Consider the following 16,775-nt stretch of genomic DNA (forward strand, 5'->3'; position numbering starts at 1 on the left):
ACTGACTCCAAGGACAAAAACCCATCTCACTTCCAGCTCTTCTGTCTGTCCATCTGCTCACTCGCCATCAGACCCTCAACTCTGCCAGGTCTGGCTGCTCCCTCCATCCCTCAGAAGTCATTTAATCAGGGATGTAGTGTTTTTTTTCCAGGGGTACTTCCTTCCTGATTTTCTGTCAGGATCCTCCATTCATTCATACATTGAAATTGATCTACTGTAACTGTACCCCTCAAACGAATTCCTACTTTCTCTCCATAATACACACAGAGCAGGGTGACCTCAACTCATATGTGTCCTCCATATGGGCATTAAGAACATGGCAGGGCCCCTTGTTCAACTGGCCTTCACATAAACACAAGCTCATGATGGGCCTCTGAACTGGAAATAAGTTAGTCACCCCTCGAATGGTTCGTCCAGCTGGCCGTTTATTAGAGGCACGGAGGATAGCGAGCTTGTTTGTGTTGTGCCAAGGAGTTGACAATTGGAAGTAAGGGGAAGGGACAGGGTGGATCAACCGCTAAGTCCATAAAACTTTGGAGTCCATGATTACGTCTTAGATGTATGTCAGACCAGATGTAGTTAAGATGGAGGGAGGGCATGTCGGATTATACTGTTGCTTTTTAAATCAAATCAAATGTTATTGGTCACATACACATGGTTAGCAGATGTTATTGCGAGTGTAGCAAAATGCTTGTGCTTTTAGTTCTGACAGTACAGTAATATCTAACAAGTAATCTAACAATTCCACAACAACTACCTAATACACACAGCTAAGTAAAGGGATGTAATAAGAATATATACATATACATGTATAGGTAGGTAGCGTTGGACTAGTAACCGAAAGTTTGCAAGACCGAATCCCAGAGCTGACAAGGTAAAAATCTGTCGTTCTGCCCCTGAACAAGGCAGTTAACCCACTGTTCCTAGTCCGTCATTGAAAATAAGAATTTGTTCTTAACTGACTTGCCTAGTTAAATAAAGGTTAAAAAATATATAATAATATATGGATGAGCGATGACTGAGCGGCATGGGCAAGATGCAATAGATGGTATAAAAATACAGTATATACATATGGGATGAGTAATGCAAGATATGTAAACATTCTAAAGTGACTAGTGATATATTTATTCAAGTGGCCAATGATTTCAAGTCTGTATGTAGGTAGCAGCCTCTCCGTGTTATTGCCAGATATGTGTTTGTGATCTCTCTTTAGTCTCTACTTTCTTATCCGTGCTCTGAGTGTGACTCACTAACAGGTTATAGGAGTTCAGTGCCAGCCAGGCAGGCTGCAGTGTGGTGGGCTGATTGAGCCTTCTCTAATGAAAAGGCCCACTACCCTGAGAGCAGCTTTAGTTGTATGACCAGCAGTGTTGGTTTGAAAGTACAAACAATAGAACAGTGAGAGGAGGGATGCTATATAGGGTCTATGGAGGGAGAGTTGGGAGGCTGTTTGGGACTGTGGGAGTATGGAAAGAAAGAGGGACTGTGGGAGAATGTTTCCCCTGAAGGACAGGAGCAGCTGAATGTTAATGACGCAACACCATGAGAATGTGGTTTGTAATAAGAAAGTGGTCTGGAAGCAGTAAGCAATCTCTACTGCACTGCAGAGATTCATCAAGGCGACCAAAAGACTAATCACCAAATGTACGGCAGCCACAACACTGGTTTGCTAGAAAGCTGAAATCATTGAACAGCACTAAATATTGAAGATTGTATCTTAAAGCTGGAATCCTTAATGATGAAACTGCCACGTCCCTTTGGGATATTACAACAACAAAGACGTTACTGCCAACAACAAACGCTGTTGTTTTTTTCTCCCTTGGACATTTTTTAAATTTTACCTTTATTTAACTAGGCAAGTCAGTTAAGAACAAATTCTTATTTTCAATGATGGCCTAGGAACAGTGGGTTAACGGCCTTGTTCAGGGGCAGAATGACAGATTTGTACCTTGTCAGCTCGGAGATTTGATCTTGCAACCTTTCAGTTATTAGTCCAACGTTCTGACCACTAGGCTACACTGCCACCCTGTAATTACATGCGTGATAGAACAGCAGAATATGTACTGCAATGTTTTTACCACACTGCTTGACACACCTTACCTCCGTTCGGTCCACAAAACCAAAACAATAACAAAGGCACTAGGGGCAGACAGTGGCACTTTTTTTCCCTAATGCAGATTCCATCTTTAATGTAATGTCCTGGCAAGACTTTTAAATGTGGAGTGGAAGCATGTACATGGTCTTGATGTGTGTGTTCTATCTCTGTGTTCCAGAATGGCACTGACTATGGGTTCTTGGTGCGTCAGAACTCTGAGCTGCTGCAAGCTCTGGATGAGATGGAGAAGACCTGCACCAACCTGAGAGAGGAGAACGGCCTGCTGGTGAGCATTTACATGGACTAGAGTAGAGGTTTGGACAAGAACTAGGGGCTAGGTAGAGGCCTCATCTAGACTAAAGTTGATGATAATCTCACAATTCTTTAAGGCAATATTGCAGAAACTTTTTTCCATTGAAAATTTGCCATTTTGACCGGCAGTGCCACCTTGTGGGCAGTCTTTAGGAATCCTCTAATCAGAGCGCAGATATTGGTCATGTGACCATGGTGGATGTTTTTGAGAGGGAGTGAGAGAGAATCAATTCCTGTTTTGGAGTATAATGTTAGCCTTTCACGTCTCATGTTGCCTCCCTACAATTTTTCTCATGATACGTTAATGTATACTGACCAAAAATATAAACACAACATGTAAAGACCTTTAGAGTTTAATTCGGGAGATGGTAACTCTTTAACCTCTCTAGGATAGGGGACACAAGCGTCCCACTTGGCCGAAAGCCAGGGAAAATGCAGCACGGCAAATTCAAATAAAATGATATAAAAATCAAACTTTCGTTAAATCACACATGTAAGATACTAAATTAAAGCTACACTCGTTGTGAATCCAGCCAACATGTCAGATTTCAAAAAAGCTTTTCGGCGAAAGCATAAGAAGCTATTATCTGATGATAGCACAACAGTAAACAAAGAGTAGCATATTTCAACCCTGAAGACGCTACACAAAACGCATAAATAAAATTTAAATCATGCCTTACCTTTGACGAGCTTCTTTTGTTGGCACTCCAATATGTCCCATAAACATCACAATTGTTCCTTTTGTTCAATTAATTCCGTCCATATATATCCAAAATATCCATTTATTTGGCGGGTTAGATCCAGAAAAAAACTGCTTCCAATTTGCGCAACGTCACTACAAAATATTTTAAAAGTTGCCTGTAAACTTTGCCAAAACATTTCAAACTACTTTTGTAATACAACTTTAGGTATTTTTAAACATTAATAATCGATCAAATTGAAGACTGGTCTATCTGTGTTCAATACAGGAAGACAAAAAACCAACACTACTTTTCAAGTCTTGCGCAACTCTCAACAGTGTTACCCAGTTCCTAGATGGCCGTACTTCTTCATTGCACAAAGGAATAACCTCAACCAAATTCCAAAGACTGGTGACATCCAGTGGAAGCAGTAGGAACTGAAAACCAGTTCCTAAGAAATATTGTTTCCCAACGAGAACATACTGAACAGACAGAGACCAACAACAACAAAAAACATTCTGAATGGTTAGTCCCCGGGGTTTTGCCTGCTACATAAGTTCTGTTATACTCACATACATGATTCAAACAGTTTTAGAAAGTTCAGAGTGTTTTCTATCAAAATCTACTAATGATATGCATATCTTATATTATTGGCATGAGTAGCAGGAAGTTGAAATTGGGCACGCTATTTATCCAAAAGGGAAAATGCTGCCCCCTATACCTTACCGCTCTCGTGGTGCCCCAAATTCTAAATTAGTTCATTGTTACATTATTAATTTAATAGGGTAACAATTAAACATAGTTAGTTGATTCGATAAATAACAGTCATCAGATTAATGAAAGTAAAGTCATGGTAGAAGCATAAACATGGTACAAACATTGTTAGGCACAGACAACAGCGCAAAGGGAAAAAAGCTAATGATAATAATTTGTACACTGCAAACTGACCACAACTAATCCCATAAAGAGATTGTATTTGAAAATAACAATAATTTCATACCTTGATTACATTGAGACAGGATCACGTCTCATTTTTGTTCGTAGCAATACTTGGTGAACAGATTTCCTAAGGGAAACAGTTGTTTTGCTGAATTCCTAGTGATTTTAGTCTTTTTGTAACCAAAATGTTTAATATGGGTGTGGTCCGTGAGGGAATTAATCTAAATGGCTTGCCACTCAGGTCATTTAGTGTCCAATGCCTTAGCCCCTTTCACACGCTGGCTGTATGAACCTTTTCTCCTCACACAGAGACATAAACAAAGCTCTCCCTTGTCCACCATTTGGCAAATCTGACCATAATTAGATCATTCTGATTCCTGCTTAGAAGCAAAAGCTCAAGCAGGAAGTACCAGTGACTTGCTCAAAACAGAAGTGGTCAGATGGCGCAGATGCTACGCTACAGGACTGTTTTGCTAGCCACCTCAGTCACCGGTTTCATCAATAAGTGCATCGACGATGTCATCCCCACAGTGACTGTACGTACATATCCCAACCAGAAGCCATGCATTACAGGCAACATCCGCACCAAGCTAAAGGCTAGAGCTGCTGCTTTCAAGGTGCGGGACACTAATCCAGACGCTTATAAGAAATCTCGCTATGCCCGTAAATAAACCATCAACCAAGCAAAGCATCAATACAGGACTAAGATTGAATCCTACTACACCGGCTCTGACGCTGGTCAGATGTGGCAGGGCTTGCAAACCTTTACGGACTACAAAGGGAAACCTAGAAGTGAGCTGCCCAGTTACGCGAGCCTACCAGACGAGCTAAATGCTTGCCTTGAAGCTAGCCTAAAAGGCAACACTGAAGCATACATAAGAGCGCCAGCTGTTCCAGACGACGGTGTGATCACGCTTTCCGTAGCAGACGTAAGTAAGACGTTTAAACAGGTCAACATTCACAAGGCCAGCCGGATTACCAGGACGTGTACTCCGAGCAAACTGGAAAGTGTCTTCACTGACATTTTCAACCTCTCACTGACCAAGTTTGTAATACCTACCTGTTTCAAGCAGACCACCATAGTCCCTTTGCCCAAGAAAGGGAAGATAACCTGCCTAAATGACTACCACCCCATGGCACTCAGGACGGTAGCCATGAAGTGCTCTCAAAGGCTGGTCATGGCTCACATCAACACCATCATCCCGGAAACCCTAGACCCACTCCAATTCGCATACCGCCCCAACAGATCCACAGATGACCCAATCTCAATTGCACTCCACACTGCCCTTTCCCACCTGGACAAAAGGAACACCTATGGGACTAAACACCTCCCTCTGCAACTGGATCCTGGAATTCCTGACGGCCGCCCCCAGGTGGTAAGGGTAGGCAACAACACATCTGCCACGCTGATCCTCAACACGGGGTGCGTGCTTAGTCTCCTCCTGTACTCCCGGTTCACCCACGACTGCGTGGCCAAGCACGACTCCAACACCATCAATAAGTTTGCTGACGACACAACGGTGGTAGGCCTGAGCAACGACAAAGATGAGACAGCCTATAGGGAGGTCAGGAAAAAGAGGCCCGAACACGCCCCCATTCATATGGACGGGGCTGTAGTGCAGCGGGTCGAGAGCTTCAAGTTCCTTGCTGTCCACATCACCAACAGATTATCATGGTCCAAACACACCAAGACAGTTGTGAAGAGGGAATGACAACACCTACTCAGGAGACTGAAAGGATTTGGCATGGGTCCTGATATCCTCAAAAGGTTCTACAGCTGTACCATCGAGAGCATCTTGACCGGTTGCATCACCACCTGGTATTGCAGAGGGTAATGCGTACAGTCCAGTACATCACTGGGGCCAAGCTTCCTGCCATCCAGGACCTCTATACCAGGCGGTGTCAGAGGAAGACCCCAAAAATTGTCAAAGACTCCAGTCACCCAAGTAATAAACTGTTCTCTCTGCTACCGCATGGCAAGCGGTATCGGAGGGCCAAGTCTAGGTCCAAAAGGTTCCTTAACAGCTACAACATCTGTTGTATCCGGGGCATGTGGCAAATAAAATTTGATTTGATCCTCAGTTGTCTCTTTTCACAGCCATTAAACTGTCTTAAAGTCGCCATTGGCCTCATGGTGAAAACCCTGAGCGGTTTCCTTCCTCTCCGGCAACTGAGTTAGGTAGGACACCTGTAGCTTTGTAGTCACTGGGTGTATTGATACTGCATCCAAATCATAATTAATAACTTCTCCATGCTCAAAGGAATATTTTAAATCAGTGTTTTTTTTTACCCATCTACCAATAGGTGCCCTTCTTTGTGAGGCATTGGAAAACGTCCCTGGTTTTTGTGGTTGAATCTGTGTTTGAAATTCACTGCTTGACTGAGAGTGAATACTTTCTGAAGTTGCACTTCAAAGCTACCATGCTGCACTGTAAACAAATACCACCAACCTTGGTTTTGTGGAAATAAAGTATATTGTATCTAACAGAGGGAAGGCTTTCTCCACTGTTTAAACAGAGTACGACACGCTTTCCACTCTGGGTCCTTGCAATCTCCAGAGTGCTGGAGTGAGTCCCTTCTACATGCTCATTGTGTGGTAACAAGTAGCTCGTTTTTGATAAGTGGTGTGACCAAGAATAGATCATTCCTTACCAATGCTCTGTATCTGAGGTTTTATGCTTCTTGCAGGGAAAGTTTTCTCTACTGTTAAAGTCTGTTTAGCCTCTATCTTGGCCTGTCATATAGGCTTCGGCAATAAGACAGTAGGAGCTTCCTCTGTTATGTCGTTTTATGAAGGGAGCGCATCGCCTACACCCAATATCCAAGCCCTTAGCTCCGTCTTTAGAGTGGTCTATTGTGCTTGAGGCTATTTCACATCAGCCTTTTTGAGCCACTGGAATCATGGAGATGAAATATCTCTCCTTCATATCGTTTTACTCAACCGTTTCCAAGCCTTTAGTCCTGTCATGGGACCTGACTATTGTGCTTGAGGCCTTTCACAGCAGCCTTTTTTTGAGCCTTTGAAAAGCATGGAGATGTAATATCTCTCTTTCAAACCGCTTTTCTAATTGCCCTTCCGTCTGCAAAGCGAGTGAGTGAGCTGCACGCACTGTCAGTCCACCATTCTTGCCTATAGTTTGCCCCAGGTTATCCAACGTAACCTTCTTACCTAACCCCGTCTTCATGCCTAAGGCCATTCATATTTTGCCTCACCTTAGAGCTTGTGGCTTTACACCCACCACCTCTACGAAAGAAGAGCGTCTCCACTGTTATGTCTAGTACATGCTTTGCACATTTACTTGGACAGAATGAGAGCTTTACGCAATAGCAACAACTATTTAGTTTCTTGGGCACCTCCATGCAAGTGGACCCCCTCTCTCGTTAACTTCTTGAGTGTAGGGGGCAGGATTTTCGTTTTTGGCTCAAAAAGAATGTACCCATTTGAAACAGCCTATTTCTCAGGCCCAGAAACTAGAATATGCATATAATTGTCAGATTAGGATAGAAAACACTCTAAAGTTGCCAAAACTGTCAAAATATTGTCTGTGAGTATAACAGAACTGATATTGCAGGCGAAAATCTGAGGAAAATCCAACACGGAAGTGCTGTGTTTCCTGAAAGCTCTCTGTTCCATTGAATGCCCTGCCTTCATTTAAAGGGATATCAACCAGATTTATTTTCCTATGGCTTCCTCAAGGTGTCAACAGTCTTTAGACATAGTTTCAGGCTTTTATTTTGAAAAATGAGCGAGAAAGATCACATCGCGTCAGTGGATAGCTGGGTGTTCGCAGAGTTTTGCTTGCGCAACAGAGTGGGGCAGCCATTGTCTCTCCCTCTCCTATTGAAAAAGCTACAATCCCGGTTGATATATTATTGATTATATATTTTAAAAACAACTTGAGGATTGATTATAAAAAACGTTTGACATGTTTCTGTGGACATTACGGATACTATTTGGAATTTTTGTCTGTGATGTCGTTACCGCTCGAGCCTGTGGATTTCTGAACATAACGCGCCAAGGTATTTTGGATATAAAAATAACAAAAGGAACAGTTATTGTGTAACTGGGAGTCTCGTGAGTGCAAACATCCGAAAATCATCAAAGGTAAGTGATTTAATATATTGCTTTTCTGACTTTCGTGACCAATCTACTTGGCTGCTAGCTGTTTCTAATATTTTGTCTACTGAGAGAGATGTTCTTACATAAACGCTTGTTATGTTTTCACCGAAAAGCTGTATTGAAATCTGACACGCCAGGTGGATTAACCACAAGCTAAGCTGTGTTTTGCTATATTGCACTTGTGATTTAATGAAAATTAAATATTTTTTGTATTTTAATTTGAAGTTGGCGCTCTGCAATTCAGCGGGTGTTGATGAAAATGATCTCGCTAACGTGATGGGTGCGTCAAGAAGTTAACAGCTATCCCATTGGATACTGGAGGCTATTATATTGGCTTATAATAGCAAGGGTTTTACAGCACCCGGTGGGCCTGAGGGCTCATTCCACCAGAGGTATGGCCACCTCTATGGTACTGTTCAAAGGCATCTCTTTGCAATATGTTTGCGATGCGACATGTTGGGCCACCCCTCGTACGTTTGAGCTTTTTACCGACTGGACGTCACTGCACCTTTGTTGACGTGTACTGTGTCGGAGCCTCTGAGGGGTGATGCTGTTGGGGTTACCCTAGCTTCGGAGAGCATGTCTACGTTACGGGAGTTGGCCATATCCCCATAGTGATACATCGAAACAAGAATTTGAAGAGAACTCATTGTTACTTTCGTAACCCTGGTCCTCTGATCATGAGTGAGATGTATCACCGCATTTCCCTACTCGCAGAGAGCAAGGAAGAAAGGCATGCTTGAGAATGACCAGAGGACAGGCGAGTGGCATCTTATAAGGAGGGAGGGGCTCACCTCATTTGCCTCTCGATCTGTCTGTCTCCTAAAGATGTTATGTGATTGGTTCTTCGTGTTGTGATCCGCCTGGAACGAATCTCCATAGTGACACACTCATATTATCAGAGAACCGGGGTTACAAAAGTTTGTCTTTGTCTTTTTGAGTCCTCTACTGTGTTATTTTGGTCCAGTCCTCACCATGCCTGTCCTGTTCTGGCTGTGTCAGTCAGAGCTGCAGGCTTGTGGAGGAGGTTTTTAAATATGTCTCTCCCTCTATCTCTCTGCAGAGGAAGAGCAGTGTCCCAGAGACTGAGGAGAAGGTGAGGCGTCTGAGGAGGAAGAACACAGAGCTGGCTGTCATCGCTAAGAGACTGGAGGACAGGGCACACAAACTACAGGAGGCCAACCTCAAAGTGGTAAACTACAAGCCTATCACTGTTTTCAGATATAGCTATTGCCTTACTGCAGGGTTGTCATACTCATTTCAAATCAAATGTTATTTGTCACGTGCTGAATACAACAATTTAGATGAAATATGAAGCATTTAGGAGCTCTTCCCAGTAAAATAAATAAATAGTAACACAAGGAATAATATACAAGAATGGAGCTATGTACATGTAGTACAGGTAATAGATCAATTTGCAGGGGTACTATGTATTTGATGTAGATATGGACAGTGCATTCAGAAAGTATTCAGACCCCTTGACTTTTTCCACATTTTGTTACTTTACAGCCTTATTCGAAAATGGCTTAAATAAAACATGTTCCTCATCAATCTACACACAATACCCCATAATGATAAAGCAAAATATTTTCAAATGTATTAAAAAGAAAAAACAGAAATACCTGATTTACATAACTATTCAGACCCTTTGCTATGAGCCTGTGCTGTCTCGGAGCCTGTTGGTCCATGAGCCGATGCTCCCATACCATTTGCCAGACGGTAGGAGAGTGAACAGTCTATGGCTTGGGTGGCTGGAGCCTTTGGCAATTTTTTGGGCTTTCCTCTGACACCGCCTGATATAGAGGTCCTGGATGGCAGGGAGCTTGGCCACAGTGATGTACTGAGCTGTCTGCACCACCCTCTGAAGCACTTTGCTGTCAAGGGTGCATTTGCCGTACCAAGTGGCCATGCAGCCAGTCAGGATGCTCTCAATGGTGCAGCTGTAGAACTTTTGAGTATCCAAGGGCCCGTGCCAAATCTTTTCAGCCTCCTGGCAGGGAAGAGGCATTGCCGTGCCCTCTTCACAACCATGCGGGTGTCTGTGGACCATGTTAAGTCCTTAGTGATGTGGACGACAAGGAATTTGAAGCTCTCGATCCGCATCACTACAGCCCTGTCAATGTGGATGGGGGACGTGCTCTCTGCTCTTTCTCCTGTAGTCCACCATCAGCTCCTTGGTCTTACTGACGTTGATGGAGATGTTGTTTCCCTGGCACCACACTGCTAAGACTCTGACCTCCTCCCTGTAGTCTGTCTCATCGCCGTCGGTGATCAGGCATGTGGTGGAATTATTATCAAAGGAGAGACATTTAGATTTCTTCAAAACAATTTAACTTTATTATTTAATTACTGCAGTAATGGAGTTGGTAGGTAACCACCCTGGAGGTGATCACTGAGTTACAGCTCTTTATAGTTCTTTATGAATACACGACAAACAGCAGATGTGTGGATTTGGTCAAAAGGTTAGGAGCTGTATGAAAGAAATGAATAATTCACAGCAGACAGTATCTGCTGTGAAGACTGTTCTCAATGTAAAGGGAAACAGGGCTTGGCTTCCAAAACGAGGTTCCTCTCAAGCTGAGCCATCTCCCTCACATTAATGGAACATGGCTTGTTAGGTTTATCACCTAAGGCATCGTAAATCTACTGTCAGTGTTAACACAGACACATGAGAGTTCTAACCCCATTCTGTTACGTCTAAGAAAAATGCAATAACAGTATTATAACAATCTTGTAATTTCGCCACCATAGGCCTACCCCCGTTGTGTCGTCAGCAAACTTGATGGTAGTGTTGGAGTCGTGGGTGAACAGGGAGTACAGGAGGGGACTAAGCACACATCCCCGAGGGCCCCTATGGGCTATGGTGTTGAACACTGAGCTGTAGTCTATGAATCACGTTCTCACATAGTTATTTCCCCTCTTGTCCAGGTGGGAGAGGGCCGTGTGAAGTGCAATAGAGATTGCATCATCTGTGGATCTGTTGGGGCGGTATGCAAATTGGAATGGATCCAGGGTGTCTGGGTTGATGGTATTGATGTGTGTCATGACCAGCCTTTCAAAGCACTTCATCATTACAGATGTGAATGCTATAGGGCTATAGTAATTTAGACAGGTTACCTTGGAGTTCTTGGGAACAGGGACAATGGTGGTCAGCTTGAAACATGTTGGGATTACAGACTGTGACAAGGAGACCTTGAAAATGTCCGTGAAGATACTTGCCAGCTGGTCTGCGCATGCTTTGAGAACGCGCCCTGGTATTCCGTCTGGCCTGGCGACCTTGCGAGCTTTAACATGTTTCAAAGTTTTACTCACATCGGCCATGAATAGCCAGATCACACAGTCATCCAAAACAACAGGGGCTTTCACGCAAGACTCAGTGTTATATTTCTAGAATCGAGCATGAAACACATTTACAGTGGAAGAAAAAGTATGTGAACCCTTTAGAATTACCTGGATTTCTGAATAAATTGGTCATACAATTTCATCTGATCTTCATCGAAGTCATAACAGTAGACAAACACAGTCTGCTTAAACTAATAACACACAAACAATTATAATTGTTCATATTTTTATTGAACACACCGTGTAAACATTCACAGTGCAGGTTGAAAAGGTATGTGAACCCTTGGATTTAATAACAGGTTGACCCTCCTTTGGCAACTATAACCTCAACCAAACGTTTTCTGTAGTTGCGCATCAGACCTGCACAAAGGTCAGGAGGAATTTTGGACCATTCCTCTTTACAGAACTTTCTACTCCACAATATTCTTGGGATGTCTGGTGTGAACTGCTCTCTTGAGGTCATGCCACAGCATCTCAATCGGGTTGAGGTCAGGACTGACTGGGCCACTCCAGAAGGCGTATTTTCTTCTGTTCAAGCCATTCTGTTGATGATTTACTTCTGTCTTTAGAGCAGAAGAAGTGAGGTTTTATGTCTACCCGCATTAAAGTCTCCGGTTTCTTGTTTGTTTATGGCCCCATACATTTTTGTTGAGTGTCAAAGTGGTGTTGGCGCTCTTCCCATGAGGTTTTCTATATCAGGTGAGCAAAAGCTTGAGATTTCCTTCACACTGGAAGCAGCGCACCAGTTGTTGTTTATTAACAAGGCGGCCTCAGGACATACCCGTGGCCGTCTGATCGTGCTGCTGCATGGGGAAACCACTGAGTTCAAGGTATAGGTATATAATATTGCAGCTTTTTAAGTCTCTCTGATAGGAGACTCTCGAACAAAGCTCGTCCATCTTATTCTCTAGTGACTGGCCATTTGCCAATAGGATGGAAGGGAGTGCCGGTCGATTTTCTCTTTGTCTCAGTCTCACCAGGATGCCGCTCGTCTACCCCATCTACGCCTGTGGCGTTTTGGTAGCCCATGAAACAAAGGAATTGGTTCCGGTATGAACAAGGGAACAGGTGAGTGTGAGATGAAGTCGGATTTGAAGTCGAAATTGAGGTTAGTAACTGTTGATCTGATGTCCAGAAGTGATTGGCGGTCGTACACTGAGTACAGAAAACATTAAGAACACCCGCTCTTTCCATGACATAGAATAACCAGGTGAAAGCTATGATTCCTAATTGATGTCACTTGTTAAATCCACTTCAATCATTGTAGATGAAGGGAGAAGGCAGGTTAAATATGGATTTTTAAGCCTTGAGACAATTTAGACATGGATTGTGTATGTGTTCAATTCAGATGGTGAATGGGCAAGACAAAAGATTTAAGTGCCTTTGAACAGGGTATGGTAGTAGGTGCCAGGCGTACCAGTTTGTGTCAAACTGCAAGACTGCTGGGTTTTTCACGCTCAACAGTTTCCTGTGTGTATCAAGAATGGTCCACCACCCAAAGGACATCCAGGCAACTTGACACAACTATGGGAATCATTGGGGTCAACATGGGGGGCCAGCATCCCTGTGGAACGCTTTCAAGTCCATGCCCCGAAGAATTGAGTCTGTACTGAGGGCAAAAAGGGTGTTCCTAATGTTTGGTATATCCAGTCTGTGATAATAGTATGAACTTTCTGTACAACAAAAAGTAAAGATAAACACAAAAAAAGTCACTAAATTACGCAGTCAGGTTAGAACTCGTAAGTAGTCGGTGCCATTTCCTAAGCGGCCAACCTCAAAGTGGTACACACACTGCCTATGACCATTTACAGGAATAGCTAGTGCCTTCCTGCATGGCTTAAACCTCTTCCCACTGCTCTGCTGACCTGATTTCAAATAGTAGTTGTTTTCTTTCAAATACTTTGAGCTGTGCCTATGCTTGAGCCTGCCTGCCAGCTACATTTCATTCAAATACAGGTATGGTATTTGAAAGAAATTAAATACTATTTTAACCAAGGTCTATTTCACACCTCTGCAGGGGTTCCCAAACTTTATTGGCCCACGACCCCATTTTGATATCTGAAAATTATTTAGACCCAAACCATGTGTAAAACAATTGTCATTAACAGCCCATGTTGACTTTTTAAATTGGTGCTATGGCAGTCAATTGCAAAGTAATCTGACATAAGATAAATGATCTCACCAACATTAATGAGATAGGTGTGCTTGATGCAGGTCGCATTGGAGATGATCAAAGTCAGGGGGTGTGGTTGACAGTGGGCACCTCTTCTCTCCTGTCACATCCAAACTGGATCGATATTTGTTTTTAATGCAGACGAGAGCACTAAATCAGCGTACCATGAGTTATAATGCTCGGAGGGAGACGGCACAGTATCCCTTTGAGTCAGGAACCAAAACTCCTCCATAGTGACCCGTGAATGCGTTGTCTGCAGCGTTCAGTCACATGACAGTTCGATCAGCTGTTCGATTTCACTTACTGGCATGTCAACTGAGCCAGGATCACAGTCAAACAGATTTCGCTGATTCGGTCACTCATTTGTAGAATTTTGCTGTATTTCCCCTGCATTTTTGCATTCAGTTCGTTCACTTTCCCGAATATGTCCATAACATATGCAAGGAGGACACATTTTCTTTTCATTAAACAGAAATTCAACAAAGTCTGTTTTTATATTAATTGCAAATGACAACAGTTCCTCTCTGAATTCAAAAAATCTTCCCAACACTCCAACCTCGATAACCACCACGCCTCGGTGTGAAATAAAACATTGTCATGCACTTATCCCATATCTCCAAATAGTTTTGTGAACAAGCATGCACAATGTAGTTTACAATTGAAGTTACCAGCTGCATATCTCTGAGTCCTGTGCTCAGCTCTTTTGCTGTCAGTTGCTCTAGGTGTATCCATTATAGCTCAGTGGGTGATATAATGAGTCCATATGGCAGAGGGAGACATTCATAATGTGCAAAGGCCTGCCCACTGCCCGTAATACAGTGCATTCGAAAGGTATTCAGACCCCTTCCCTTTTTACACATTTTGTTATGCTACAACCTTATTCAAAAATGTATTAAATAAAAAAAGTACTCATCAATCTACACACAATACCCGATAATGACAAAGTGAAAACAGGTGTTTGCAAATGTATTACAGATTTTTTTAAAAACAGAAATACCTTTATTTACATAATTACTCAGACCCTTTGCTATGAGACTGGAAATTGAGTTCAGGTGCATCCTGTTTCCATTGATCATCCTTGAGATGTATCTACAACTTGATTGGAGTCCACCTGTGGTAAATGAAATTGATTGGACATGATTTGGAAAGGCACACACCTGTCTATATAAGGTCCCACAGTTGACAGTGCATGTCGGAGCAAAAACCAAGCCATGAGGTCGAAGGAATTGTCCGTAGAGCTCCGAGGCACAGCGGGGAAGGGTACCAAAACGTTTCAAGGTCAGCATTGAAGGTCCCCAACAACACAGTGGCCTCCCATCATTCATAAATGGAAGAAGTTTGGAACCACCAGCCAAACTGAGCAATCGGGGGAGAAAGGCCTTGGTCGGGGAGATGATCAAGAACCCGATCGTCACTCTGACAGAGCTCTAGAGTTCCTCTGTGGAGATGGGAGCACCTTCCTGAAGGACAACCATCTCTGCAGCACTCCACCAATGAAGCCTTTATGGTAGAGTGGCCAGACGGTAGCCATTCCTCAGTAAAAGACACATGACAACCCACTTGGAATTTGCCTAAAGGCATCTAAAGGACTCAGGCCATGATGAAACCAAGATTGAACTATTTTGCCTGAATGCCAAGTGTCATGTCTGGAGGAAACCTGGCGCCATCCCTACAGTGAATCATGGTGGGGATCATTTTCAGCAGCAGGAAGACTAGTCAGGATTGAGGGAGAGATGAACGGAGCAAAGTACATAGAGATCCTTGATGAAAACCTGCTCCAGAGCGCTCAGGACCTCAGGCTGGGGGTGAAGGTTCACCTTCCAACAGGACAACGAGCCTAAGCACACAGTCAAGACATTGCAGGAGTGGCTTCGGGACAACTCTCTGAATGTCCTTGAGCGGCCCAGCCAGAGCCCAGACTTGAATCGAACATCTTTGGACAGACCTGATAATAGCTGTGAAGCAACGCTCCCCATCCAACCTGACAGAACTTGAGAGGATCTGCAGAGAAGAATGGGAGAAACTTCCCAAATACAGGTGTGCCAAGCTTGTAGCGTCATATCCAAGAAGACTCGATGCTGTAATCGATGCCAACAGTGCTTCAACAAGGTACTGAGTAAAGAGTCTGAATACTATTGTAAATGTGATATTTCCATTTTTTATTTTCAATAAATTAGCAAAAATGTCTAAACCTGTTTTTGCTTTGTCATTGTGGCGTATTGTGTGTATATTAGAATAAGGCTGAAATGTAACAAAAAATGGAAAAAGTCAAGAGGCCTGAATACTTTCCGAAGGCACTCTGTCCTTGTGAATAGCATCCCCCAACATGTAACGAACAAAAGTCATTGCATTGGCATCTCGGCCCTCACCGCTAACATCCTTTTGGAGCGTATAAGGTGAGGAGTTTGAGTCGTTCAGTCAGAGTTTCCTCTTGATTGCTAGCTAAGGCATCAATTCTTAGTTTCACTGTGTTATCTGCCAAATGTATTAATGTGAGTTTCTGTCCCTCTGCCTCCTCGCACATTATTTTCACCATATCAATTGCGTCCGGTAATATCAAAGTCTGCAATAGTGTGTGGTTACATAGCGTTGCGGGCTGAGCCATTCACCGTGGGAATGATTCAAGTGCAACGGTCAAGTGTGGCCTTTCCCATGATCTAAGGGAGGTTAACCACATTACAGTTATTTAGAGAGACAAAGACAACATTATTGTATATATGTGTGTATTTATTTTTTAAATTGGACAAAAGTAGAGACTTCGAGCTAGAAAATGGTATATCATACACTGCAGTTGAGGAACAATGGGAAAGTAATTCTGCTTTGAAAATTAACTTGTAAACCCAGTTTTGAGAAAATGGCCTGTGAATGTTTTGGTACCTACTGAAGAGCTCTTCTTTGTCTACACCCATTCAACATCGTTCACACCCTCTTAAGCCTTAGCCCCACCCATCTCTTTAAGGATTCACGTGTGAGGCCATGTGTGAAACAGAGTGAATAAGGTAGTCTAGTAATGGTAGTAGTAAAAATGCAATGTATCTAGTCCTTGGCCTATATCCCAGTCTTACTTTGGTGCAGGTCATGTTGTTCTTCACATTACCGTCTCTGGTAAACACA

The 16,775-nt window shown here is 43.1% G+C and overlaps 1 protein-coding gene across 8 annotated transcripts in view; it reads left to right on the top strand.

Moving 5' to 3' along the window:
* The window catches only part of LOC112258340 (peripheral-type benzodiazepine receptor-associated protein 1), a 168,107-nt gene that overhangs the window by 70,772 nt on the left and 80,560 nt on the right, over positions 1-16,775 (top strand). For all 8 annotated transcript variants that reach the window (XM_024432658.2, XM_024432654.2, XM_024432655.2 and 5 more), the window contains 2 exons: positions 2,274-2,381; positions 9,210-9,338. In XM_024432658.2, the coding sequence (XP_024288426.1) occupies positions 2,274-2,381; positions 9,210-9,338 (237 nt within the window). The remainder of the gene's footprint in view (positions 1-2,273; positions 2,382-9,209; positions 9,339-16,775) is intronic.

This window comes from Oncorhynchus tshawytscha, linkage group LG09 (assembly GCF_018296145.1).
Source record: "Oncorhynchus tshawytscha isolate Ot180627B linkage group LG09, Otsh_v2.0, whole genome shotgun sequence".
Taxonomy (NCBI): Eukaryota; Metazoa; Chordata; class Actinopteri; order Salmoniformes; family Salmonidae; genus Oncorhynchus; species Oncorhynchus tshawytscha.